This window comes from Protomyctophum parallelum (assembly GCF_964188405.1).
Source record: "Protomyctophum parallelum genome assembly, chromosome: 13".
Lineage (NCBI taxonomy): Eukaryota > Metazoa > Chordata > Actinopteri > Myctophiformes > Myctophidae > Protomyctophum > Protomyctophum parallelum.
The window spans coordinates 37,229,773-37,257,768 of record NC_139708.1 but is presented as its reverse complement, the minus strand read 5'-3'; the positions used below and the strand labels follow the sequence as shown (position 1 = coordinate 37,257,768).

Below are 27,996 nucleotides of genomic sequence, written 5' to 3'. Positions count from 1 at the left end.
ATGGCATGGGGCCGGAAAGAGGAAAGGTGAAGTTAAGAGTTTCACTTTAGTGTTGATGGTCTTGATGTGTGAAAGGAACTGAAAGGTGACATGAGGTTAAACCCATTTTGGGGCGGGAACCCCTTTTGGTGTTTTAAACATTGTTATAATTTAGTTATTGAAAAATAGCAGATCTACGAGCTCGTAGCGCGCCACCGAGTCGCGCGCTGCAAGCTTGTAGGCCTGCTATTTTTGAAACTGGAGGATTCAGAAGATTTTTTTTTAAATTTGAGATCAGGTCTAAATGGGTTAAAGTGAAAGAGAAGAGGACAACTCTTACTGTTCAGAAGTTACCAAGGTGATTATGTAAATTATAATAATAATTATTATTATTATGTAAATTAATCCTCAGGCCTACTCGGTTCTACTCACGTTGTTGTTACATACAGGAGTACAGACAGTTTCCAAAGCGTACAAGTTTTATTTATCATTGATCAAAACCAGGCTTACATGATTACAAGTATACAAGAAATCAATTAAACCTTTGATCCCGTGAAGACACTGCCCTCAACTTCCCCTCAACTCTGCCCTACCTACCAAGGCAAGGTACATAGCAGATCTACAAGCTCATAGCTGTCACTTCCCCTCAACTCTGTCTTACCAAGGCAAGGTACATAGCAGATCTACAAGCTCATAGCTGTCACTTCCCCTCAACTCTGTCCTATACCAAGGCAGGTACATAGCAGATCTACAAGCTCATAGCTGTCACATCCCCTCAACTCTGTCTTACCTACCAAGGCAAGGTACATAGCAGATCTACAAGCTCATAGCTGTCACTTCCCCTCAACTCTGTCTTACCAAGGCAAGGTACATAGCAGATCTACAAGCTCATAGCTGTCACTTCCCCTCAACTCTGTCTTATACCAAGGCAAGGTACAAGTCAGACTGCTGTGATACAAAATGCCAGGTCAAATCTAGTTTATTTCCATCTCAATTTAGTGCGATTTAATACTCGTTTAAACTTTTCATGAATTCCCCAAAATTTCAATTATGTCCAAAGTCACGGAATTTGAGCCGCTAAAGCATTGAAAGTATACAAGCTAGAGGCAGCCATTTAGAAATGAACTCTGAACTGCTATAATTGGGTATAGCACAAAAAACAGAACACTTATTCCTCCAGGGTCCGTAAAACCTGCCGGAAAACATCTTCTCCGATCAATTTCACATTTTATAGTGTTTCAATTTATCTTAATCAGACCAGTGTGTGTCCAGTGGAAACCTCGTATGAATCTGATCTCAGGTCAGAATGGGTTAATCACTTCAACCCGAACGTTGTACCCCAGCGGTGTATACTAAGCCTAACATCTTTCCCGTCAAACACCAAATCTCTTTGTCGAAAATATAGCCGTTTCCTTTTGGTGAATGCTTGTCCCAGAAAAGGGTCACTATGGTTCACAGACATGGGCCTGATACATTATTATTATAATATACAGACATGGGCCTGATACATTATTATTATTATCTATATATCTATAATATATAATATATGTATATTATATATTATGATATACAGACATGGGCCTGATATATTAAAACAAATGTCTGAGGGAACTCGGAATCCTTCAGTCGCAATAATAATAATCTGCTATTAGTTAACTTATGGATCACGCCAATTAAAACATTACGTTGACATTAAGTCACAGGGGCTGAAACAGAGACAGAGCGAAGTCACAGGGGCTGAAACAGAGACAGAGTGTGAGGGGACAAATATGTGAGAACAACAATAGCGAATGCAAATAACTTCTTATAATAATAATAATAATACAATTTTATCAATATATTTTCATCCACAATGTATGGCACTCGTTGAAATGTAGAATATCTGCTACACACATACAACTTACACACGTACGTACGTAAATACATACATACAGACAAACACACACCCTTTCTCCTCCCTACACCTCTGTTTTGAAGAACATCATTCTCTACAGCATACAGTACACATGACTTACAAACAGACACACACACACACAGTCACACACACACACACAGTCACACACAGTCACACACACACACACACACACACACACACACACACACACACACACACACACACACACACACACACACACACACACACACACACACACACACACACACACACACACACACACACACACACACACACACACACACAATTGTGCAGGCCAAGATAAGTCGTTCTTATGGGCACATCTTCATATTCGGCACCGTTTTTCACATTTAAACAACTATTTAAACAACCGTTGAGCGGGCTTTGAATACAGCTCTATCATGGCACTAAATATAAATCTATAGATTCATTCATCTCTTTTAAAGTGATCACCTATTTAAAACTTGCTTAAAAGAGCCGGTTTCACAGACATGAATGCAGTGACAAAAATTAACAGAGAGCATGTAGGGGAAATATGCTAAAATGTGTTTTAAACATTCCCCTCAAAAATAAAATGGCCGCGAGACATAGACAGTAATTTACAAGATTGGAAAAAATAAATTCTGTGAGATTCACACACACAAACAAAGATCCTAACTTTGAGAGCATAAAATTTGACCCATAAGGATCCAAACAGAATATCTAAATGGGATCTCCTTTAGTTGCCAATTATTGCAAATTGTACTCCAAGCTGCTGTGAACAACTATAGCTGTTTGGAGTTCAATCTAACCAACTATCATTGATATGGAATTGTTATTTGTAGCCATTGGATACGTACTCACGCTGTCAACATACCCATGGTCGAGCAGAGCACTTTCAAACACACATTGTTGAAATGTGCATACGATGCGAGACGCTTTTCACAAGCCGACCATGTCACGATGCATCGATTGTGTTTATCGAGACTGACGTTTAGCAATGTAATAGGCTATGGAACCCCATTTAATGGCATTTATATCTCTTGAGACCCCCGTTTTGTATTGTAAAATCTACAACCACTGCTCTAGGCAGCACTGCTTCTTCATTACACGACAGTGTGAACGAAACAGTGAAACTGACACAGTTGAACTATTAAGCATCACCTGGCTAGAAGATTTCCACCATTCTCATTCTCAGCACAAACCTGGCAGTCAATACTAAACTTTATGGGATTCATAACTTTTTTCTTTTTTACAACACTCGTCTAAATGTTGTACATATAAATATATGTTTAGCGGTTATTGTGGCGATTATGACAGTATTATATTTATTTTGCTGACTAAATAATGGACCTTGATATGAAAAAGGTAAAAAAAACCTGTAAAAGCATGCACCTCAAAGTGAACCTGTGTGCTCAACATCCCATTTCTTTACTTTGTTACAAACTCCATCCTCTAGCTAGCCTCATTGCTGTTGGGCAGAAATCTTGCCAGGCCAATCTCCATATTTATTTTATGTAAATGAATGCCCTACTTCATCACACAAGTAGTGAAAATAGCAGATCTATTTTCACAATTTTAAATTGTGTTGTTAAAATAATAAAAACTAACGGTTTTGGACTTACAAGGTTTCCACCTGACGGCATATAATATATGCTATATATTATATAGTTTGAATATGTGGGAAATAATGAGTCGTCTCACCATTAAACGCTCCAACCAGTATCACAAATATGACAAACACAGCATCCATGTCTCCAGTCAGAACTCTTCACCTCCAACTCTCTTTCGGATGAATTCATCTAGAATTCTAGCTGTTGCATCGGTTCAGTACCTAAACCTCATAACCTACAGAGAGACATTATTAGCCTGAAATGTATCTGCATATGTATTTACCAATCATTGTCAAACCTGTGCCAGTGAGTGGGGGGTGCACGGCCTATAAATGATGGCATGGGGCCGGAAAGAGGAAAGGTGAAGTTAAGAGTTTCACTTTAGTGTTGATGGTCTTGATGTGTGAAAGGAACTGAAAGGTGACATGAGGTTAAACCCATTTTGGGGCGGGAACCCCTTTTGGTGTTTTAAACATTGTTATAATTTAGTTATTGAAAAATAGCAGATCTACGAGCTCGTAGCGCGCCACCGAGTCGCGCGCTGCAAGCTTGTAGGCCTGCTATTTTTGAAACTGGAGGATTCAGAAGATTTTTTTTTAAATTTGAGATCAGGTCTAAATGGGTTAAAGTGAAAGAGAAGAGGACAACTCTTACTGTTCAGAAGTTACCAAGGTGATTATGTAAATTATAATAATAATTATTATTATTATGTAAATTAATCCTCAGGCCTACTCGGTTCTACTCACGTTGTTGTTACATACAGGAGTACAGACAGTTTCCAAAGCGTACAAGTTTTATTTATCATTGATCAAAACCAGGCTTACATGATTACAAGTATACAAGAAATCAATTAAACCTTTGATCCCGTGAAGACACTGCCCTCAACTTCCCCTCAACTCTGCCCTACCTACCAAGGCAAGGTACATAGCAGATCTACAAGCTCATAGCTGTCACTTCCCCTCAACTCTGTCTTACCAAGGCAAGGTACATAGCAGATCTACAAGCTCATAGCTGTCACTTCCCCTCAACTCTGTCCTATACCAAGGCAGGTACATAGCAGATCTACAAGCTCATAGCTGTCACATCCCCTCAACTCTGTCTTACCTACCAAGGCAAGGTACATAGCAGATCTACAAGCTCATAGCTGTCACTTCCCCTCAACTCTGTCTTACCAAGGCAAGGTACATAGCAGATCTACAAGCTCATAGCTGTCACTTCCCCTCAACTCTGTCTTATACCAAGGCAAGGTACAAGTCAGACTGCTGTGATACAAAATGCCAGGTCAAATCTAGTTTATTTCCATCTCAATTTAGTGCGATTTAATACTCGTTTAAACTTTTCATGAATTCCCCAAAATTTCAATTATGTCCAAAGTCACGGAATTTGAGCCGCTAAAGCATTGAAAGTATACAAGCTAGAGGCAGCCGTTTAGAAATGAACTCTGAACTGCTATAATTGGGTATAGCACAAAAAACAGAACACTTATTCCTCCAGGGTCCGTAAAACCTGCCGGAAAACATCTTCTCCGATCAATTTCACATTTTATAGTGTTTCAATTTATCTTAATCAGACCAGTGTGTGTCCAGTGGAAACCTCGTATGAATCTGATCTCAGGTCAGAATGGGTTAATCACTTCAACCCGAACGTTGTACCCCAGCGGTGTATACTAAGCCTAACATCTTTCCCGTCAAACACCAAATCTCTTTGTCGAAAATATAGCCGTTTCCTTTTGGTGAATGCTTGTCCCAGAAAAGGGTCACTATGGTTCACAGACATGGGCCTGATACATTATTATTATAATATACAGACATGGGCCTGATACATTATTATTATTATCTATATATCTATAATATATAATATATGTATATTATATATTATGATATACAGACATGGGCCTGATATATTAAAACAAATGTCTGAGGGAACTCGGAATCCTTCAGTCGCAATAATAATAATCTGCTATTAGTTAACTTATGGATCACGCCAATTAAAACATTACGTTGACATTAAGTCACAGGGGCTGAAACAGAGACAGAGCGAAGTCACAGGGGCTGAAACAGAGACAGAGTGTGAGGGGACAAATATGTGAGAACAACAATAGCGAATGCAAATAACTTCTTATAATAATAATAATACAATTTTATCAATATATTTTCATCCACAATGTATGGCACTCGTTGAAATGTAGAATATCTGCTACACACATACAACTTACACACGTACGTACGTAAATACATACATACAGACAAACACACACCCTTTCTCCTCCCTACACCTCTGTTTTGAAGAACATCATTCTCTACAGCATACAGTACACATGACTTACAAACAGACACACACACACACAGTCACACACAGTCACACACACACACACAGTCACACACACACACACAGTCACACGCACACACAGTCACACACACACACACACACACACACACACACACACACACACACACACACACACACACACACACACACACACACACACACACACACACACACACACACACACACACACACACACACACACCATTGTGCAGGCCAAGATAAGTCGTTCTTATGGGCACATCTTCATATTCGGCACCGTTTTTCACATTTAAACAACTATTTAAACAACCGTTGAGCGGGCTTTGAATACAGCTCTATCATGGCACTAAATATAAATCTATAGATTCATTCATCTCTTTTAAAGTGATCACCTATTTAAAACTTGCTTAAAAGAGCCGGTTTCACAGACATGAATGCAGTGACAAAAATTAACAGAGAGCATGTAGGGGAAATATGCTAAAATTTGTTTTAAACATTCCCCTCAAAAATAAAATGGCCGCGAGACATAGACAGTAATTTACAAGATTGGAAAAAATAAATTCTGTGAGATTCACACACACAAACAAAGATCCTAACTTTGAGAGCATAAAATTTGACCCATAAGGATCCAAACAGAATATCTAAATGGGATCTCCTTTAGTTGCCAATTATTGCAAATTGTACTCCAAGCTGCTGTGAACAACTATAGCTGTTTGGAGTTCAATCTAACCAACTATCATTGATATGGAATTGTTATTTGTAGCCATTGGATACGTACTCACGCTGTCAACATACCCATGGTCGAGCAGAGCACTTTCAAACACACATTGTTGAAATGTGCATACGATGCGAGATGCTTTTCACAAGCCGACCATGTCACGATGCATCGATTGTGTTTATCGAGACTGACGTTTAGCAATGTAATAGGCTATGGAACCCCATTTAATGGCATTTATATCTCTTGAGACCCCCGTTTTGTATTGTAAAATCTACAACCACTGCTCTAGGCAGCACTGCTTCTTCATTACACGACAGTGTGAACGAAACCCCGACAGTGAAACTGACACAGTTGAACTATTAAGCATCACCTGGCTAGAAGATTTCCACCATTCTCATTCTCAGCACAAACCTGGCAGTCAATACTAAACTTTATGGGATTCATAACTTTTTTCTTTTTTACAACACTCTCTAAATGTTGTAGATATAAATATATGTTTAGCGGTTATTGTGGCGATTATGACAGTATTATATTTATTTTATCTGTGTTATTAAGCCTTACGTTAACTTCAAGTCAAGCCTTGTGCGGATATCGCCGTACGAAAATGAAGGGGAAGGAGGAGGGGGTGGGGTGCTCTTCTGTGACTCTGTCATTAGGTCATGTCCATGAAACCGGCCAATAGACTTAATTCTACAGTATGGAATACAGGCATCGTCAATGCAGTTTCTCAGTGGCGGGTGTATCCATAAAAAGCAGGCAGGACACCCTACTACCTTTCAGTCCATTACCCAGACTATTCTCTGCTCCCTTAGTCCATTACCCAGACTACTCTCTGCTCCCTTAGTCCATTACCCAGACTATTCTCTGCTCCCTTAGTCCATTACCCAGACTATTCTCTGCTCCCTTAGTCCATTACCCAGACTACTCTCTGCTCCCGTCTTGCTATGATTCGCGGCAGCGTCTGCCAGTCGAAGAAGAGTTCGGCTCGGTGCCGCCCGTCGATTGGCGCAAAAGCATAAAAGGAAAGGCAGCTCCTCCTCGTTTTGTTGGTGCAGGTCCAGGCGGTGGCTTAACCGTCTGGGCACCCGACTGGTAATCCAGTCGCAGTGTGCCGCGGGTTCGACTCCCGAGCCCGACACGGCCTTTACTGCATGTCTTCCCCCCATCTCTCTCCCGTTTCCTGTCAGCCTACTGTCTGTCCCTTCGAAAAATCAATAAAAGGCGTAAGCCACAAAAAAAATATCTCAAAATGCACTGGTGCGGAGCGTCGGTCACAGCGACCTCACAGGGCAGCGTGACCTCAATGTGTGACACCAACGTCCCTACAAGCAATGTCAGGGTGTCAAAGTCTTTTTTTTAATAATTTCTTTTTAGTAAAATTGTTCCGATGCAGTTTGATCCTGAAGTGGTGGTGAATCTTCTGAGGTCATATAGAAACACAAATGAATCCCAGAAACCCGGTGCGAAAAGCAGGAAAATGTGTGAGAAGGTAAAAAGGTCAAAGCTTGCCACGGTCCAGTTTGACATGAAATATGAGGTTCTGTTCGGAGGGTCAGCTGGATGACCTCATCCCATCCTCTGCTCTTCTAGCACGTCCAGACCTATGGTAGAGAGAGAGAGAGAGAGAGAGACTTAGTATGTCCATACCTATGGTAGAGAGAGAGAGAGAGAGAGAGAGAGAGAGAGAGAGAGAGAGAGACTTACTACTTAGAAAAGCATTAGATAAAGTTGTTTGTATCAGTGTTGTTTTCGTCGACTAAAAATGTTTGTCGACTACCTTTTTCCACTGACGATAACTAAATGGAAACTAAATGAAAATTAAGCTATGATGACTAAAACTAAATGTACTGACAATTTCGTCAACAGATAAAAACTAGACTAAAATGTTAGGAAGGGACTAGTGGACAAGAGATCCAGTATAAGTAATGTTACACTTAGTTGCATGCTGAAAATAGCCGATCTACAAGCCCACAACGCGTCGCAGTGTAAATCTGTCATTACGACGGCATCAAGGCTCGCCAAAATACATTTTAGTCGACTAAATCAACCGTAGATTTAGTCGACTAAAATCTCATGATATTTAGTCGACTAAAACTAGACCAACACTAAAACATTCCAGGTGACAAAAATATGACTAAAACTAAATGTTTAATTCCGAAGACTATGACTAAACTAAAATATGAATTTGCTGCCAAAAAAACACTGGTTTGTATACAGGGTTAGGGGTTAACCCCTAACCTAGGTTAACCCCTAACCCTGTATACAGGGCGCCGTTGAAAAAGAGACCTTGGTCTCAGTTGGATTCCCCTGAAATAAAGGTTTCAATCAATCCAGAAGTTCAGGTATTAGTAGCTCTAATTGTGCTTAGTAACTGAAAGACACTTTATGGGGGTGGCAGTGGATCAGGGGGTAGAGTGGCCGGTAGAACAGCCGGATGGTTCCCGGTTCGATCCCGGGCTCCCCCAGAGTTAGTGTCCTTGAGCAAGACGCTGAACCCCTAACTGCTCCAGGGTGTGCAGGTTGGTGCCTTGCATGGTTTCCTCCACCATCGGTGTGTGAATGTGTGAATGTAATGCACAAATTAATCTATGTAAAGCGCCTTGGATGAAGGCGCTATATAAATGCACCATTTACCATTTTATGTCATGCATGTACTAGTGCAGTCCCAGTGTTTTTTAGACACATCCCAGTGTACAGTCAGGCCTCAAGGTACTGTATATGAAATGGTCCCCGACGTCATTCCAAACGGCAGATTCGTCGCACCATGGAAGCCAAACTGCACCCCGGACGTTTGGCAGAATGCACTGGAGTCAATGAGAGCTCAGTGACCAGCTCATGAACACTGGAGTCAATTAATGAGAGCTCAGTGACCAGCTCATGAACACTGGAGTCAATTAATGAGAGCTCAGTGACCAGCTCATGAACACTGGAGTCAATTAATGAGAGCTCAGTGACCAGCTCATGAACACTGGAGTCAATTAATGAGAGCTCAGTGACCGGCTCATGAACACTGGAGCCAATGAGAACTCAGTGACCAGCTCATGAACACTGGAGTCAATTAATGAGAGCTCAGTGACCAGCTCATGAACACTGGAGTCAATTAATGAGAGCTCAGTGACCAGCTCATGAACACTGGAGTCAATGAGAGCCCAGTGACCAGCTCATGAACACTGGAGTCAATGAGAGCTCAGTGACCAGCTCATGAACACTGGAGTCAATGAGAGCCCAGTGACCAGCTCATGAACACTGGAGTCAATGACAGCTCAGTGACCGGCTCATGAACAAACACTATTTCTGAATGACTGAGATCTTTTGTAAAGTAATCGCTCCTGGAAAATAACAGAAGACATATATATAATAACACATTGTCTGCTGTGTTGCTTTTCGATGTGTACACTGTGACATTTTATAGGATAAGACCGTCTGACCGCACAGGGAGGCTTTTAATGAAATGGGTCTGAAATAAAATGAGTGAAATACCACCGCTCGCTCTGTCTGTCTGTCTGTCTGTCTGGTCTTGTCTCCACACTCGCACACCATGCGAAATCAACAGGGCATTTAAAACAGGCGGTTGACAGGGGTGAGTGACAGGCGTCATGAACAGACGGCTCGGGGACCCATTTCGGGGCCGTCACAAACTCACAATGAGTTTAGTTGCGTTAACGCAATTCATTTTCCGAAATGAATTAATGCCATTATAACGTGATAATTTTAACAGCCTTAGTATTTATTCATCGCACTTTTGCGACCGCGAGTATCACAGTGCCTCCTGCTGTCGGCTGTTGGAAAAACCTTGTTTTGACCGGAAACGACATTCATGGCGTCGATCTGGAGATAAAAGGGCATAGAGCGCACGTAGATGCGCGCGCAACTTAACCCATTTTGGGGCGGGAACCCTTTTTGGTGTTAGCATTATGCTTTAGCTATTGAAAAATAGCAGATCTACAAGCTCATAGCGCGCCACCGAGTGGCGCGCTATGAGCTTGTAGGTCTGCTATTTTAGAAAAATCGACTGACATAGAAACACAGCTTTCTCAGAAAATGGAGGGATGTAGAAGACATTTTTAGAATCTTATCTCAGGTCAGAATGGGTTAAGATGGCGCGGTCCAGGGTGCTAATGGGACTCGGCCGTCGACTCCATCCAATCAGAATGGGCGGAGGGGTCAGACTAAAGCTTATTGACGGGGTCTCACCTTGACAGTGCTGTCGACGGCTCCAGAGAAGAGGCGCCCCCTGGAGACGGCGAGGGCTGTTACACTGCCCTGGTGTCTCAACAGGGTCTGGGTGCAGATCATGTTGTCCATGCTCCACACCTAAACGCACGCACACGCACACGCACACACACACACACACACACACACACACACACACACACACACACACACACACACACACACACACACACACACACACAGTTAGAAAGATAAGGAAATACATAATGAAAGACACTGACCACAAACAAATACACCTAAGTTGTAATAATGTTAGAAGAACTGAGGAAGCTTTGAATAATTTAGCGTGGATTTAAGTTGTGAATCATTTTACCGTTCATTGTTTTCCTCTTGTAATGTTGCTTTGTTGTTTATGTACTGTATGTACTGTAAGTACTGTATGTGTGGACTACGAATGGAAATGATCATTTTTGCTCATATCCGGTGTATTACTGTACATCATGTATATTCATTGATATGCACAGTATATCTATATCTGCTGTCAGGGAGAAACCACCTAACTCCAAAATGTTCATTTTTCAGGAAATCAATAATATACATGTTTCAGGAAATGAAGATATTGTTTAAAACAATGCAACACTGCCTCATCAAAGTTGGTATTGTGACTTTGTATATTGACAATTACTGTACTTGCATGAGAGGGGGGAGTTAGCTGCTTTAACAGACAGTTTGAGGGTCCAATGAAGTTAAGAGGTCATGTCCGAAGTGCTTTTTAATCCTTTTCATTGGCTCAATATTTTCAAAAACCTCAAATAGAGTTAGTTTATTCATCTAGAACAGTGGTTCTCACAGTGGGCCCCCGGGGGCCCCCTGTCTCCCCCCCGGGGGGACCCCTGTCTCCAGCTAAATGTGTGTTAGCTCAGAGAGGGGACAAAATGGGAGAGCAGATATTGAGAAGCGCTGGTCTAGAAAGACTGTGGCCAGCCGGGCCACCCATGCACACACTGTGTCCACTGGTCTAGAAAGACTGTGGCCAGTCGGGCCACACATGCACACACTGTGTCCACTGGTCTAGAAAGACTGTGGCCAGTCGGGCCACACATGCACACACTGTGTCCACTGGTCTAGAAAGACTGTGGCCAGTCGGGCCACACATGCACACACTGTGTCCACTGGTCTAGAAAGACTGTGGCCAGTCGGGCCACACATGCACACACTGTGTCCACTGGTCTAGAAAGACTGTGGCCAGTCGGGCCACACATGCACACACTGTGTCCACTGGTCTAGAAAGACTGTGGCCAGTCGGGCCACACATGCACACACTGTGTCCACTGGTCTAGAAAGACTGTGGCCAGCCGGGCCACACATGCACACACTGTGTCCACTGGTCTAGAAAGACTGTGGCCAGTCGGGCCACACATGCACACACTGTGTCCACTGGTCTAGAAAGACTGTGGCCAGCCGGGCCACACATGCACACACTGTGTCCACTGGTCTAGAAAGACTGTGGCCAGCCGGGCCACCCATGCACACATTTCAGGGGCAGCGGTGGCCTAAGGGTTAGAGGAGCGCCCTTGTTGCCGAAAGGTTGCCGGTTCGATTCCCCGGACAGGCAGGAAGAATCTGGGTGGGGAAGTGATTGTCATCACTCACCCAACACCGCTGAAGTGCCCTCGAGCAATAAGGCACTGAACCCCCAACTGCTCCCCCTGGAGCTGCTTAGTGGCCAACAGTATAAGACTGTGGTTGTACTGGTCAGCTCCCAGGTTTTAATGTGTGTGTGTGTGTGTGTGTGTGTGTGTGTGTGTGTGTGTGTGTGTGTGTGTGTGTGTGTGTGTGGCTGTCTGTGTGTTTCTATGTGCAGGGCGTTGCTGAGAATAAGCACCTGTGCTCAGCTACTTCCCTGGGTAAATAAATAATTAAATAATAATAATAATAAAAAAAACACTGTGTCCACTGGTATCTTCCTCACCCTGAGGGAGCGGTCGTAGAGGAGGCACTGAACTCACCCTGAGGGAGCGGTGGTAGAGGAGGCACTGAACTCACCCTGAGGGAGCGGTGGTAGAGGAGGCACTGAACTCACCCTGAGGGAGCGGTCGTAGAGGAGGCACTGAACTCACCCTGAGGGAGCGGTCGTAGAGGAGGCACTGAACTCACCCTGAGGGAGCGGTCGTAGAGGAGGCACTGAACTCACCCTGAGGGAGCGGTCGTAGAGGAGGCACTGAACTCACCCTGAGGGAGCGGTGGTAGAGGAGGCACTGAACTCACCCTGAGGGAGCGGTCGTAGAGGAGGCACTGAACTCACCCTGAGGGAGCGGTCGTAGAGGAGGCACTGAACTCACCCTGAGGGAGCAGTCGTAGAGGAGGCACTGAACTCACCCTGAGGGAGCGGTCGTAGAGGAGGCACTGAACTCACCCTGAGGGAGCGGTGGTAGAGGAGGCACTGAACTCACCCTGAGGGAGCGGTCGTAGAGGAGGCACTGAACTCACCCTGAGGGAGCGGTCGTAGAGGAGGCACTGAACTCACCCTGAGGGAGCGGTCGTAGAGGAGGCACTGAACTCACCCTGAGGGAGCGGTCGTAGAGGAGGCACTGAACTCACCCTGAGGGAGCGGTCGTAGAGGAGGCACTGAACTCACCCTGAGGGAGCGGTCGTAGGAGGCGCTGAAGACCTTGGTCTGGTCGGGGGTGGAGATGACCGCCAGGGCGTAGACGGTTCCCACGTGACCGGTCAGAGTCCTCACCTGCTCTTTAGACTCGATGTCCCACACCTGGAGGACCAATCAGAGACACACACCATCGTTAAAAAAATAAAATAAAGCATATGGATATCAGTTGAGGAATGCAAGCATAGGCGAGAGCAGCGAAGCGAAGCGACCTCACTGTACGAGGAAAGCAGACATGGTCTGTGCCCCATACATATCTAGATATGTATGACATTTTCCTCATATTGTTCAGCCCTAGTTGCTATGGTGATCAATTTACCATATTAGGGAGGTCAGCAGGCCTCGGCTAGCCGCGATTGGTCAAACCAAACCATCGGCTTCACGGGTTGGCCAAACTCTGCGTGATGTTTATGCATCTGAACCAATATGTGACCGGGGACAGTGGTTTAATATACAAGGGGGCCATGGTCATTTTTCAGTTCTTTACATATTATGAAACTGCACACTGTAACTTTTCATATGATGTATTGCTCATTGAAATTAGGAAAATGAAGAAGATATGACCATTTGAAACTTGTTGAACTGTAAACACCAAAGTACAGAATTTGTCATTCTAAGATTTCAAATTATTTAGCATCTCTGAGCCCAGGAATGGGTGTGACAGTAGATACTTGTCTCCACCCCTAGATACTTGCATAAACACTCCCCCCATCCTCTAACCACTCCACACTGTCAACTGCACAGAATGACTTGAGTGGACACTTAGTAAAAGAAGGTCATCTAGAACTCTTAGAATAAGAATAAATAGAGATGATAAAGTATCAATATTGCAATATAGAAATATAGGACGGACGTTGTTTAGTGTATGTTTTGTAATAATACAATCTAAAAAATAACTAGTAGGCTAATTGAGTTTTCAAATAAATACATGTGGAGTAAAACTACTTGCAGCTAACACTGCAAGTAGGCTATAATTTATTCCATGAATAGACCCATGCTTTTAATTGCTAAATTTAAAAATGCTGTATGTTTACATTACATTATTAATATGTACAAAGGTACCTTTTTACCCCTAAATGCATGGCTTGAATCAGCCGTGCACTGATGTGAAAGAGTCAAAACCTTACCAACAGAAAGTCAGGGGAAAAAATACCTTAGACGTGTGTTATGATCCTTCCACTTTGAAGTACTACACTATGTCTTCTCATTCAATATTTGATTGATGGATTGATCAAATTATATAAAAGACGGATTTCACCGCGACGCGCGATCACGCATGGATGTCATGGATTGATCAAATTATATAAAAGACGGCTTTACCGCGACGCGCGATCACGCACGATGTTATTCATTCATGCATTGATCATCAGGCAGCTGCATCCAACGGTAATAAAGTTACAGAGATTAAAACACAGTGCTAAACATGCACATGTGTGCACTGAAATAAAGGGCAGAAGAATGGATTTACTAACTAAGACAATTGTCAGAATGCGTGTGGTCCGTGTGGAGACCACAAACAAACAGCAACTTTTTCTTCAGTGGACGACGGGTAAATCAGTTAATTTATACTTTTATTACAACATCCAACAGCATCATATCAAGTTAACAATAATGCTGATGTTGTAGGCTATTTACTTACTATTGTCACAGAAACACACGGCTACTGTAACTAAAGATAGCTATGGCCAATCGAAACAACTCTATGTAAATACGTGCAGGAATGTTCACACCCCCAAAATACGGTATAATAATCTGTAATTATAGAGACATTTTTGCAATGTAAATACAACGACTTAATGACACTAAAACGATGTCCTGATGGAATAAAAACATTCTTTAACATTCCAACTATGTTAATGTGGCTAAAAACGAAAACCACCAAAAAAAAGAAAGAATGTATTTTGTTCTATAGTGAAGTGATACTATTGCCGACTTGTGGTTGAAATCACTGGCACTGGTCACATATAAGTGAAGACAGAATATTCCATGATTTTTCACAGCAGGATTTGACCAATAGGATACCATCGACCAATAGGACTTATCCTAGTGAGTAATGTTGTGAGGAAGTTGACCCGACTGACACATAGAAGAGGAGAGCGCCAACTTGAGGTTCCCTCTGGGCGCTACGGCCACACAGCTGTGCTGATAGAATATACTGTTTACCTCTTTGGAGTAGGGATGACCAAAAGGAAAGATTGATTTAACCGGTTACCGCCAGGACTTGCCGGCTAATTAACCGTTATCCATTAAGGAAAAAAAAGCGCTATTTTGCGCATTAAAAAAAGACAAATACACCGTTTACACGCGGCCTGCTGTCAATCAGTGCACTAGTGCGTAGGCTACAGTCTTCTATACGCACACATGTATCGCGGACCGGTCGGGAAGGATTAGGAAGAGAGAGAGAGAGAGAGAGAGAGAGAGAGAACGTCTGAGAGAGAGAGAGAGAGGGGGGGGGTCCCGTCCCGTTAGCAACAAGCTAACAGCATACCGGTACGTTCGTTCTATGATCCATAAAACGACAGATCCACAACGCGATCTGCCGTTTAAGGAACCAACGTTCGTTGCATGAAGGGCAGATCTGCGGGCGCGCAATGCTGTGTGTGTTCGTCTATTTTTCTTTTTCCCTCCTGCTTCCACAGTTCACTACATGCAGTTGTTTTGGTGTTTTTGTTTTGGGGGAAGTAAGTCACGGCACATGCGTGATTGCACTGACAGTAAAGGTGGAAAGAGGGGCTTGGTGCTTTGGCCGCGGTGCCCGCTCTCGGCGCTTCAAAAACCATTAGCCGTTAGTGTTGTCGGTAACCATTTTAATAAACGGCTAACGGCTAACGGTTATCGGTTGGACACCCCTACTTTGGAGGGTGCTCCAAAACCAAGTACTGCAACGTGCTTCATGCATTTGATGTTGACGCCCACACATGGTTCAAACCACAGGTTTCTGGGACCGTTCCAGAGGGGAGGTGGTACCACTCAGCCTGTGTGTTGGGGAAGGTCATGTATATTCATGGAGGATTAACCCAGAGTGGATGGACTAATGACATCTACAAGTTGGACACCACCACGATGGTCTGGACTTTAATTAACACCAGAGGAACTCCACCTCCTGCTACAGAACGTCACTCTGCTACCATCATCGGGACAAAGATGTTTGTATTTGGAGGATGGGTGGGAGGTCGATGCTACAACACCATCAGAGTGTTTGACACAGAGACCAACCTCTGGCTGGACACACCTTCTACCAAAAGGAGGCTGGGATCATTCAGCCTTTACCTACAATGGAGAGCTGTACATTATGTGGTGGTCGCTACAGTAACAAGTACTTAAATGATCTGTGGAAATTCAGTCCAGAGACATTCTCCTGGAAGAAGGTTGAGCCCAAGGGGAAACACCCACATATGTGGAATAGGATGTGCTGTTGCATGGTGGGAGATTGTGTCATCCTCTTTGGAGGATACACACCTGGTGACCTGTATGTCTTAGACCTCAATCCTAGCCTCAAGACATTATGTAAGCTAGCAGTTATTCAGTACGGCCTGGAGCCGTCTGGACTCCCACACAACATCAGGTGGGAACTGGCAGCCATGACTAGCAACAGCTGCTGATCTCCAGCGAGTGGTTAAACCAGGCTACTAAGATCCCAGGAGTGCATAGAGTGGATCATATGATTCATACGATCATATTATCGTTCTAAAGGTCAGAGGTCATGTGACGAATGACTGTGTGCTTCAGTGCTTGACCGTTTCCCATGAGCCTCTATACCGTATCGGCAAATTTCATGGAAAGCGACAGCACAGAACTGCCAGAACAGCAAAAAAAAAAGTGGTAGAAGAAGAAAATTAATCAGTAAAAAAACAATAGTGGCCTTTTTCCCCCTTCAGGCGCGGCCCCCTAACAACACTGACATGTGGGACCAATGAAAAGGAGGAACATAAAACAGCAAGCCAATCAAAAGACAGTTCGCTGAGCGGTCCAACGGTGGCCGAGCTGTTCACAGACAGACAGACAGACGGAGGGACAGACAGACAGACGGAGGGACAGACAGACAGACAGACAGACAGACAGACAGACAGACGGAGGGACAGACAGGAGCCAAAACGTTATCTGTCGACTACGACATAAAATAAATAAAAATCATCTGAGTGCCGCCCACAGAGGAGCACAGGGGGGGTAGGGGAAGTTAGGGGTTAAGTGTCTTGCTCAGGGACACCTGATTTAAAACCCTACCGCGAAAGCAAACACTAGTAGTAGTAGTATTAGGGTTCCGCAGAGAGGGGCATATTCACCTTCTAATACAGCCTATACAGGAGAACCATTCTGCCAGCCAGCTCGCTAGCATAACGGTCTAATCATTAGCCTAGCGATCCACACCTCACATGTTTGAATCCCGCTGCTGCCACTACTTAATCCATAAAAACGTTTGTTTTCTTTCTTTCTTTTTTTTTGGCCGACTTGGAACTATAGTTTTAGACCACGACGGAGGGCTGCCGTCTCCAGTGAACTCGAGCCACGGGAGACCTCTGGTGTTCTCCTGAGGCCAATGACACACGATGGTGGAGTCAAAGAAGATTCACTTTGATGTGTCAAAGCAATCGATCAAAACTCTGGTGCCACAATTTGACTGTGTTTTTCTTGGGTCATGCTTTGGAAAAGTTCAATTAGTTACGCACATTTCAAAATGGCCACTAATGTCAAAAGTTGCTGCCTTATTGGATTTTCTTTGCTTTCTTATAATTGTCTGGGCTGAATTTGACATATCTCAGGGGCCAGATATTATTTCTGGCGGGCCAATTTTGGCTGACGTAGAGCCTGATGATATACCTGTTTTTCACAGCAGCCATATTGACATGATAGCAGGTGTTACCAATTATACTAACTAGAAAAAAGCTCCCTCACTCAGGCGTTTACTTCATGGATGCCAATGTGGCTGTCGTGAACAAATTAACTACTATTATACCACAGGTCGTTTCGAGGAAGCAATCTGATTGGTTGAAACAACCTTCTAGCTGTGGGTTAAACCAGCACCAGTCACCACCTAATCAAAACAAAGAATTCAGCTGCTTTGTTCTCCCAGAGCGCTAGCAAACTCGGTGGCTAGGCTAGATAGTTTATTGGGACATTTGTGGTCGTAGTGACTACATCTGTCATAAAAAATAATCAGCGATTTTCTTAGTTTTAAGGGTAACTGTATAATTGCAATATTACACTCGAGGGTGTGGTTTAACGGTTTAACTTCAGTGATGCTTGTGGAACTCGACTCCGTCTCGTTCCTGACCGCATCACTGTCGTGGCAATAATCACGTTAACCCACACCCTCTCGGGCAATATTGCTTAAATCTACTAAATAGTTTGGAATTACTGTTATGTATTACATGTACTGTATTATGTGTACTATATAATCTATACGTGCGTGTGTCAGTGTCTTACATGGATGAGGTTCTCGTAGGTTCCACAGACAATGTGGTGGTTCGTGACGGCGATGGAATACACACTGCCCCCGCTGGTCTGGAGGACATGCACACACTCCAGTGACCTGATGTCCCAGATCTGTGAGAGAGAGAGAGCGAGAGCGAGAGCGAGAGCGAGAGAGAGACAGAGACAGAGAGAGACAGAGAGAGAGAGAGAGACAGAGAGAGAGAGAGAAATAAAGAATTTGAATCCACCATTAATAACTCATCACTCCAATATGTTCTGGGAGAACAGTCCAAATGCACAGTTTTGGCAGCAAAATACGTGTGGAGTTGTCATCAACTGAGGGACAGACAGTGGACAGAAGAGACAGGTATATCTGTCTGAGGGACAGACAGTGGACAGAAGAGACAGGTATATCTGTCTGAGGGACAGTCAGTGGACAGAAGAGACAGGTATATCTGTCTGAGGGACAGCCAGTGGACAGAAGAGACAGGTATATCTGTCTGAGGGACAGACAGTGGACAGAAGAGACAGGTATATCTGTCTGAGGGACAGACAGTGGACAGTAGAGACAGGTATATCTGTCTGAGGGACAGACAGTGGACAGAAGAGACAGGTATATCTGTCTGAGGGACAGACAGTGGACAGTAGAGACAGGTATATCTGTCTGAGGGACAGACAGTGGACAGAAGAGACAGGTATATCTGTCTGAGGGACAGTCAGTGGACAGAAGAGACAGGTATATCTGTCTGAGGGACAGACAGTGGACAGAAGAGACAGGTATATCTGTCTGAGGGACAGACAGTGGACGGTAGAGACAGACAGGTATATCTGTCTGAGGGACAGACAGTGGACAGAAGAGACAGGTCTATCTGTCTGAACAGGGTCATTAAGTTGCCGTTATGTTTATGTTTGTTAATTTATTTTCATTGTTACTGTATTGCTTGTTGTTCATTATTGTTGGGATGTTTGTTGACTTTTTTTTGTTGTATGTACGCTTTGGCAATGTAAAACATATTTATCATGCCTTTTGAAATTGAATTGAGAGCGAGAGAGCGAGAGAGAGATATGAAGAAAGAAAGATTAACATGAAATGTAGAAAGAAAGACATAAAGGCATGGCAACACACAGTGGAGTGATCTGGCTGCTGCGTGGCTGCTGGCCAATCACAACACGCCTCTGAAACACACCACGATGGCGGGACCAGGAAACAGCACGTGTGCACACACACACACACATGAGTGCTGTGACCAACTTTTACTAATTTTTCTAATGAGCGGTTCTTTTGGCAGTGCGTGCGCCGTGCGCATACTACCGTTTCCAATCAGTGCGACGCTGTCTGGAAATGCGTGGATTGCACAACGCGTCTTTCAGAAGCACAGAAACGGAGATCTCTCTCATGTGGGCTTTGACACTACAAGCTCACACAGCTGTACGGTGCTACCGTTTACAGAACGCATCGCTCATCAGTGTGAGTGTGGACCAGTGTTGTTTTCGTCGACTAAAACTAAGACAAAAAATGTTCGTCGACTACCTTTTTTCACTGACGAAAACTAAATGGAAACTAAATTAAAACTATCTATGATGACTAAAACTAAGACTAAATATACTGACAATTTCGTCGACAAATAAAAACTAGACTAAAATGTTAGGAAGGGACAAGAGATCCAGTATAAGTCATTTTACTCTTTGGTTGCATGCTGCATGCGTTGCGACGCGTTGTGAGCTTGTAGATCAGCTATTTTCAGCATTGTAAGCAGTGTAAAAACACTCATTAGGACGGCATCAAGGCCCATCAAAACACATTTTTTACGACTAAATCACCTGTAGATTTTGTCGACAAAAATCGCATGACATTTAGTCGACTAAAACTAGACTAACACTAAGACATTCCTGGTGACTAAAATGTGACTAAAACTAAAGGAAAACTATTCAAAAGACTATGACTAAAACTAAAATAAAAAATTGCTACCAAAATCAGCACTGGTGTGGACACGTTATCGTGCTTGGAGTGAAGTTGTTTTTTGGCTCTACGTTCAAAGTTTTTAAAGGATATTTAAGGCTTTATACATTAGCAAAGAATGCCCGGAGGGGCTTTCTTGGCTAGTGATCTGGACGTAGCATTGACGGAACGTTCTTCAAAGTACTTTCTTCACTAAGCTGGAAGTAAACTCTTTAAAAAAAGGTTATTTTCCGGCTAAACACAAGAACATCAGATCTCTTAGACTTACAGTATACTGTATGTCCAAAGTACCAAAATAGCATCAGTCCCTCAGGAGACCAGCAGGTCTTTCTCCTTCACTCTTCCCTTCCAGACTTTTCATGCTTCCACTATTTTTGTATTTGCCAAAATGAAATGTATCTCCGGAGAGCATCCCTAGAGTGCTCATTAGCGACTAACCACTGAGACAGATAGAGACGGTTTCCCACCATGTTTACTGACCTCTCAGCTCCCTTTACTCAACTTCTCTCGTTTTGCAGCACTTGAAAACAGCTGTAACATAGTTTGGGGACTTGCTAATACAGACCCGATAAGGGTGCAATAGACCGTATGTAGGCTGGCACTTCTTTAGGTTGGCCTGCCGATGTCATTTTGGATTCGTTCCTTGTTCCTTTATGGCACTAGCCCACCAGCTCCTCACGCCCTCGCATGATATACTTACACCCACACCGAGCTTTTGAACAACAAAGAGATGCAACTTCTGGTCTTACTGACCAGAATACGTCTCAGCTAGACACAGGCAGAATCCATGGACAGAGACGTATACACACACACACAAAACATGCACTCTGCTAATAATACACACTCAACACAGACATAAGCATTAAGGTCCATCCCTACACCAAAGTGTCAAAGTGGTCCATTTATATTATGGTAGTAGTTTAAGCTTGCGCGCGCACACACACACACACACACACACACGCACACACACACACACACACACACACACACACACACACACACAGGTGTTGTACCTTGATAGTCTGGTATGATCCGCTGTACAGGTGGTTCTGGGAGGCGACCAGAGCTCTGACCCAGTGGTTCAGACCCGTCAGCTCCTTCTTCAGCTTCAGCTCGGTACTGATGATGTCCCACACCTGTGCACACGCGCACACACACACACACACACACACACACACACACACACACACACACACACACACACAAGACATGCAGGTTAAAAATAATTTGTGAAAACAGGAGAATGAAACATATGTTTTAGACTTTGCGCAAGACAAACCTTTCATAAATGATTTTGGATAGAAGAAAATGATGCGGCAAAGCTAGGTGAAAGATAGATAGTGGTTCAAATAAAAAACTAATTTAAAACGTCCGTTTTTGTTGTTAATTTTGTAAAGTAGACACCAGCATATAGACATATTAGTCGACTAAATCAACTGTAGATTTAGTTGACTAAATTCTTATATTTAGTCGACTAAAATTAGACTAACACTAAAACATTCTTGCACATTCAACAAATGAATGTGCAATAACCTTCTGTACTCTGCACTATGAGTACACTGGACTATGCACTTTTGACTGTGTTTTTATTGTTCAGTAGGTTTTTAACCTCCAATATAATAAAAACATGATAATAAAACATTTATCATCATGTTTTTATTATATTGGAGCTTCCCAGCGTAAGATTATGAATGAATGAATGAATGCATTTTATTTATATAGCACCTTTCCAAACAAAGTTACAAAGTGCTTTACAGGTTAAAAAACAACAATCAAAAACAACATCAAGAACATCAGAAATAACAAAGCATAGAATCATAACAACAAACATCAAGGAACACTAAATAAATATATACATACACATATGCCTACATCAACGGCGTCAACTCCGCACGTAGCTGCCGAGGCTGACAGCACTATCAACGCCAACACAACGGCTCTTTTAAGAGCTAATAGCAGCCAGCTGTTTATCACTGATCATGCTGAAATGATGTGTATTATTATAAAATTATGTACCTGACCGTGCATCTAAGTGACAAATAAAGTGAATCTGAATTCCAGGTGACTAAAATGTGACTAAAACTAAATGAAAACAATTCAAGAGACTAAAACTAAAAGTTGCTGCCAAAAACAACACTGATCTGATCCCTGTGTTTGCAGGCAGAACCGATCTGTGCATTCATTGTATTAAAAGTTAAAAAAGAAAAAAAAACCCTAATCTACAAGCTCACAACGCGTAGTGATTTTCGCTATTCGTCACATTACAAAATATACCGTATAGGGTTTCAGTGGTCAAGTCTCTGGACTTTACAAAATATACCGTATAGGGTTTCAGTGGTCAAGTCTCTGGACTTTACAAAATATACCGTACAGGGTTTCAGTGGTCAAGTCTCTGGACTTTACAAAATATACCGTATAGGGTTTCAGTGGTCAAGTCTCTGGACTTTACAAAATATACCGTATAGGGTTTCAGTGGTCAAGTCTCTGGACTTTTAACACATTTAGCTTTGGTCCTCATCTTCCAAACCCAATACTTTGACTTAAACTGCACACCACACACACACACACACACACACACACACACACACACACACACACACACACACACACACACACACACACACACACACACACACACACACACACACACACACACACACACACACACACACACACACACACACACACACACACACACACACACACACACACACACACACACACACACACACACACAGGCTGTACCCTAGCCCTTATTTTAGGACTCGAACTTCGGCAGGAATTTCCGAGTGAACATTCGGACCATTTGTTTCTAATTAATTAAAAAAATAACCGTCTCGAACAGAGCGCACAGCGCGTCTCCCCCGATCTTAGCTGCGCAGTTTACATCCAATGTCTCACTCTCTCTCGGTTCTGCACTGCTGTACTGGAGAAGTATATAGCACTTTCGGTTCTGTCAAGGGAAGCGCAACACAGCGCAGCGAGAGAGAGAGAACTAACCTTTTTCTCAAATTGTGCGATCGTGCTGGGGTGTGTGTGTGTGTGTGTGTGTGTCACACACACACACACACACACACACACGGGTCACACGCGCGACGCCCGGCCGTCCTGTCGTGGGGTCCCCTGTTTTCCCCCTCTGAGCAGCGCAGTGTCGTGCAGGCGTGCGCTGCAGAATTAGAGCAGATCTACAAGCTCACAACGCGGCGCAGCACGACGCGTTGTGAGCTTGTAGATCGGCCGCGCCGCCGCGCAACGCAGTCGAATTATACACACAATGGATGGAAAGTTGGAAACCAAACATAAACAAGCTGGACACATGTATGTATGTAGTTTAGTGCACTGCACAGCCGCTTCCCTCACAAACAAAACCACTTGTGTGTGTGTGTGTGTGTGTGTGTGTGTGTGTGTGTGTGTGTGTTTGTTGCTGATTGGCTGATTGGCTGCAGGGAGTGCAGGCCATCACCAAATTAATGTGCACAGGGGATTTTGGAGCACAACAAGGAGATAGACATAACTTCTGACAGGAATGCACTAGAAACTTACTTTTTTTGACATGCTCATATCACATTCTCGCCGAGATATATTTTCTAGTTAATAAAATAATAATAATAATAATATTTATTTTTATTAAAAAAAAAAAAAAAAACGAATGGTTCAAACCCATTAATTAAGATTCAAGTGCCAACCCTAACGAGCGAACATTCGAACCTTGAATGTTTGGGGACAGCCTTAACACACACACACACACACACACACAATGGTGGCCATGAGGCAGACACTACATGATGTCATTGAACTTAAATAGCGATAGTGAGAATGGGAGGGAGGGAGGGAGAGGGGGAAGGAGGGAGGGAGGGAGAGGGGGTGGAGATACAGAGATAGAGGGCAGGAGAAGGAGAGAGAGAGAGAGAGAGAGAGAGACACAAAGGAGGAAATTGGGAAATAAGAGTTGAGTAAGAAAGGAAAGTCCCCGTGTAAGAGCAGTGAGCTCATCACCCCCACCCCCCCTCACCCCGCAGTAACCATGGTGACCAGATGCCCCATGTATCCTCATTCTCACACACACACACACACACACACACACACACACACACACACACACACACACACACACACACACACACACACACACACACACACACACACACACACACACACACACACACACACACACACACACACACACACACACACACACACACACACACACACACACACACACACACACACACACACACACACACACACGTCTGGTGTAATGGCTTTTAAAGCTCTTCCCCAAGCAGAGCCCAACTTATAAAAAATATGTCTTGACACGATTGATGACGACGTGGCTTAAACACACAACAGAAGGTGGTCAGCCATGGCCTGCTTTACACCTGTAATACATAATTAATACATAATAGGAAATGGCTTTGGACAAAACTTAAATGTCCTCTAAACAACCACCTAAATATTCAACAACGCTGCTGCTGTCGTCTCTCCTTAGTCTTGTTTTTTAAATGAACATTGATAAACCTTCCCAACTACCGACATCTACACTGTACCCACACCATAAAAATGATAAACTTTCCCAACTACCGACAACTACACTATACCCACACCATAAGAATGATTACGCATACATAAAATAAAATGCAGTGTAGCTACTATTAATTTATAACTGTCACCTGACGATACCATTACAAAGATAATTACGCATACATAAAATAAAATGCAGTGTAGCTACTATTAATTTATAACTGTCACCTGACGATACCATTACAAAGATAATTACGCATACATAAAATAAAATGCAGTGTAGCTACTATTCATTTATAACTGTCACCTGACGATACCATTACAAAGATAATTACGCATACATAAAATAAAATGCAGTGTAGCTACTATTCATTTATAACTGTCACCTGACGATACCATTACAAAGATAATTATGCATACATAAAATAAAATGCAGTGTAGCTACTATTCATTTATAACTTTCACCTGACGATACCATTACATTAGGCTGAGGGCCAATCCCAAAGTGTTGCATCAATAAAGGTTGCTACATGAATGCGTCTTGGGACTGCTATAAGCCTGAATGAATGATATGCATTTGGCCACAGACCCCCCAATCTAATAATATGTTGTTTCAGGGACCCCCAGAGGCAAAGATTTAAGTTAACAATGTTCACAATTTTTGGAATAGTCAGTGGAAAAACAATGGTTAAAAGTCCAATGTGAAATTACACAGATGCTTTCCCGGTCTCAACGGGTTAAAAAGGCTTTGCTGCCAGAGTGTAGAAGAGACATCATGTGACTGGACAGAGACATCATGTGACTGGACAGAGACATCATGTGACTGGACAGAGACATCATGTGACTGGACAGAGACATCATGAGACTGGACAGTGGACATGGCAGCAGACAGAGTGTAGAAGGTGGTTCCCAAACCTTTTTACTTCAAGAAAAGAAACTAAACAAAAATTTGACTTTTGTCCGGGACCCAAACCAGTGAAAATAGCAGATGTGCAAAGCTTGAAAACAACAAAACATTTGTTTTCTGATTTATGGAATTTCTTAGATTTTTCGTGTTTTTTGAAATGACAACAATTAAAAACAAAATGTAGCCGACACTACTATGTGCAATGCGAAAGCGACAGCTTGTGAGCTTGTAGATCTGCTATTTTCACTAGTGTCACAGGGCTGATTTGGTTGGGGAACCACCTGGTGTAGAAGGTATGCGTGTGACATCATCATCAACCAGGAAGTTATACAGGAACGCCTACTGAGTGGCAAAAAACTACTTTCTAGCCTTGACAGCCCATAGACATCCACACAGAGAAATCCTATCTGATTGACAGCCCAGACATCCAAACAGAAAAGTCATATTTGATTGCATTAAACAACATTAAACAATGTTAAACTCACTTTGCATGTTGCTTTGCCACTCAATGTGCCATTCACTTTAAGCATGCACATACCCTCTATCCACACTTTTCCTGGGCTGTGTGTGCTCCAGTTCCTGTCGATTTAATCCAATGAAACTGGTCAGATGACCAATGAAATCAACAGGAACTGGATCACACACAGCCCAGGAAAAGTGTGGATAGACTAGAGGTCGTCGTCGGACGTACCTTGATGGCCTTCAGAGAGCCGCTGAACAGCATGTTGTGGGAGGAGACCAGTGTGCACACTGGGTTGTCGTGGGCACGGATGGTGTTGACCTTCTGCAAGGTCTGGATGTCCCACACCTGCACACGCACACGCACACGCACACGTAAGACTTACACAGATCCATGAGGCAACCCTGATGTTGCAACGTGTATTTGTAAGGTGGAAGTAGTTACTCACTATGATGGTGCAGTCTGCAGAGCCGCTGTAGAGTCGATTCCTACAGAAAGGGAGGGTAAAGGACAGCGTTCGGCGAGGGTACAAATTAAACTGAGAAATGTGTCGTGAAGGACCATTTCAAGACTGTCATTATCCAGTGACCAGGGGATGCGTATTATGGATGCCAGAAAGTGACCATCAGCCAAATTGAATATTCGACAGCTCTGCCGATTAATAATCGATTCATTGAAACCCCCCCCCCCCTCTTCTCAGTTCTCATTGTATGCTAGTTACTGCCATTCAGGATGGAAAAATAAATCCATTTGGATTTGGGGAGAAGTAGTTTCATAAGGGGCTGGTATGAAGTACTTGATATAAAGAGAACATGTTCAGTTCACTAGTCTACACTCTACTCTACACCTGCCTTCATTTTATCTGATTGTCTGTCTGGCAGGCACTTAACAAGCGATCGTTAACTGTGTCTGTTAGAGAGAGGGGCAGAGAAGAGTGGCTTTGCTCAACTTGATTTATACTTATATTCTCCACTCTGATGAAGGTACATGTTCGATATATCATGCAGCCTTACTTACTTACTACTTATATTTTGGCTATAAAAAAAAAAACTCAGACGATTAATAGGAAAATCGATTAATCGACGGCATCCCTAATGTGTATAGGAACTAGGACTGCACAATATTACATTATAACATTTTAGCTGAATACCACAATTGCAATATTTGAGAGAAAAGTGAACACAGCATTTTCTACATACAGTGCTGTAATTTTCTGCCAACGATTGTTCTTCTTTTCTTTTGGGACGGAAAATGCTTACAGCTGTAATTTGCAAGTATTTGTAAGTATTGCAGCAACCCTAGTCTGTATATTGTGCATTCAGAGATCATATTGTACTATACTGTAAAAAAACAGTGTTTTAGAGGAGCAGGCTAGATGCATTATAAT

The 27,996-nt window shown here is 43.1% G+C and overlaps 1 protein-coding gene across 6 annotated transcripts in view; it reads right to left on the bottom strand.

Annotated features, from left to right (window-relative positions):
* Window positions 1-4,261: 4,261 nt before the first annotated feature.
* Window positions 4,262-27,996, bottom strand: part of traf7 (TNF receptor-associated factor 7) — a 51,851-nt gene continuing 28,116 nt past the window's right edge. For all 6 annotated transcript variants that reach the window (XM_083780552.1, XM_083780555.1, XM_083780553.1 and 3 more), the window contains exons 16-22: window positions 27,058-27,097; window positions 26,841-26,957; window positions 21,735-21,857; window positions 18,774-18,893; window positions 13,323-13,454; window positions 10,706-10,825; window positions 4,262-8,112 (exon numbers count right to left, since the gene is read on the bottom strand). In XM_083780552.1, the coding sequence (XP_083636678.1) occupies window positions 8,098-8,112; window positions 10,706-10,825; window positions 13,323-13,454; window positions 18,774-18,893; window positions 21,735-21,857; window positions 26,841-26,957; window positions 27,058-27,097 (667 nt within the window). In that variant the 3' untranslated portion in view covers window positions 4,262-8,097. The remainder of the gene's footprint in view (window positions 8,113-10,705; window positions 10,826-13,322; window positions 13,455-18,773; window positions 18,894-21,734; window positions 21,858-26,840; window positions 26,958-27,057; window positions 27,098-27,996) is intronic.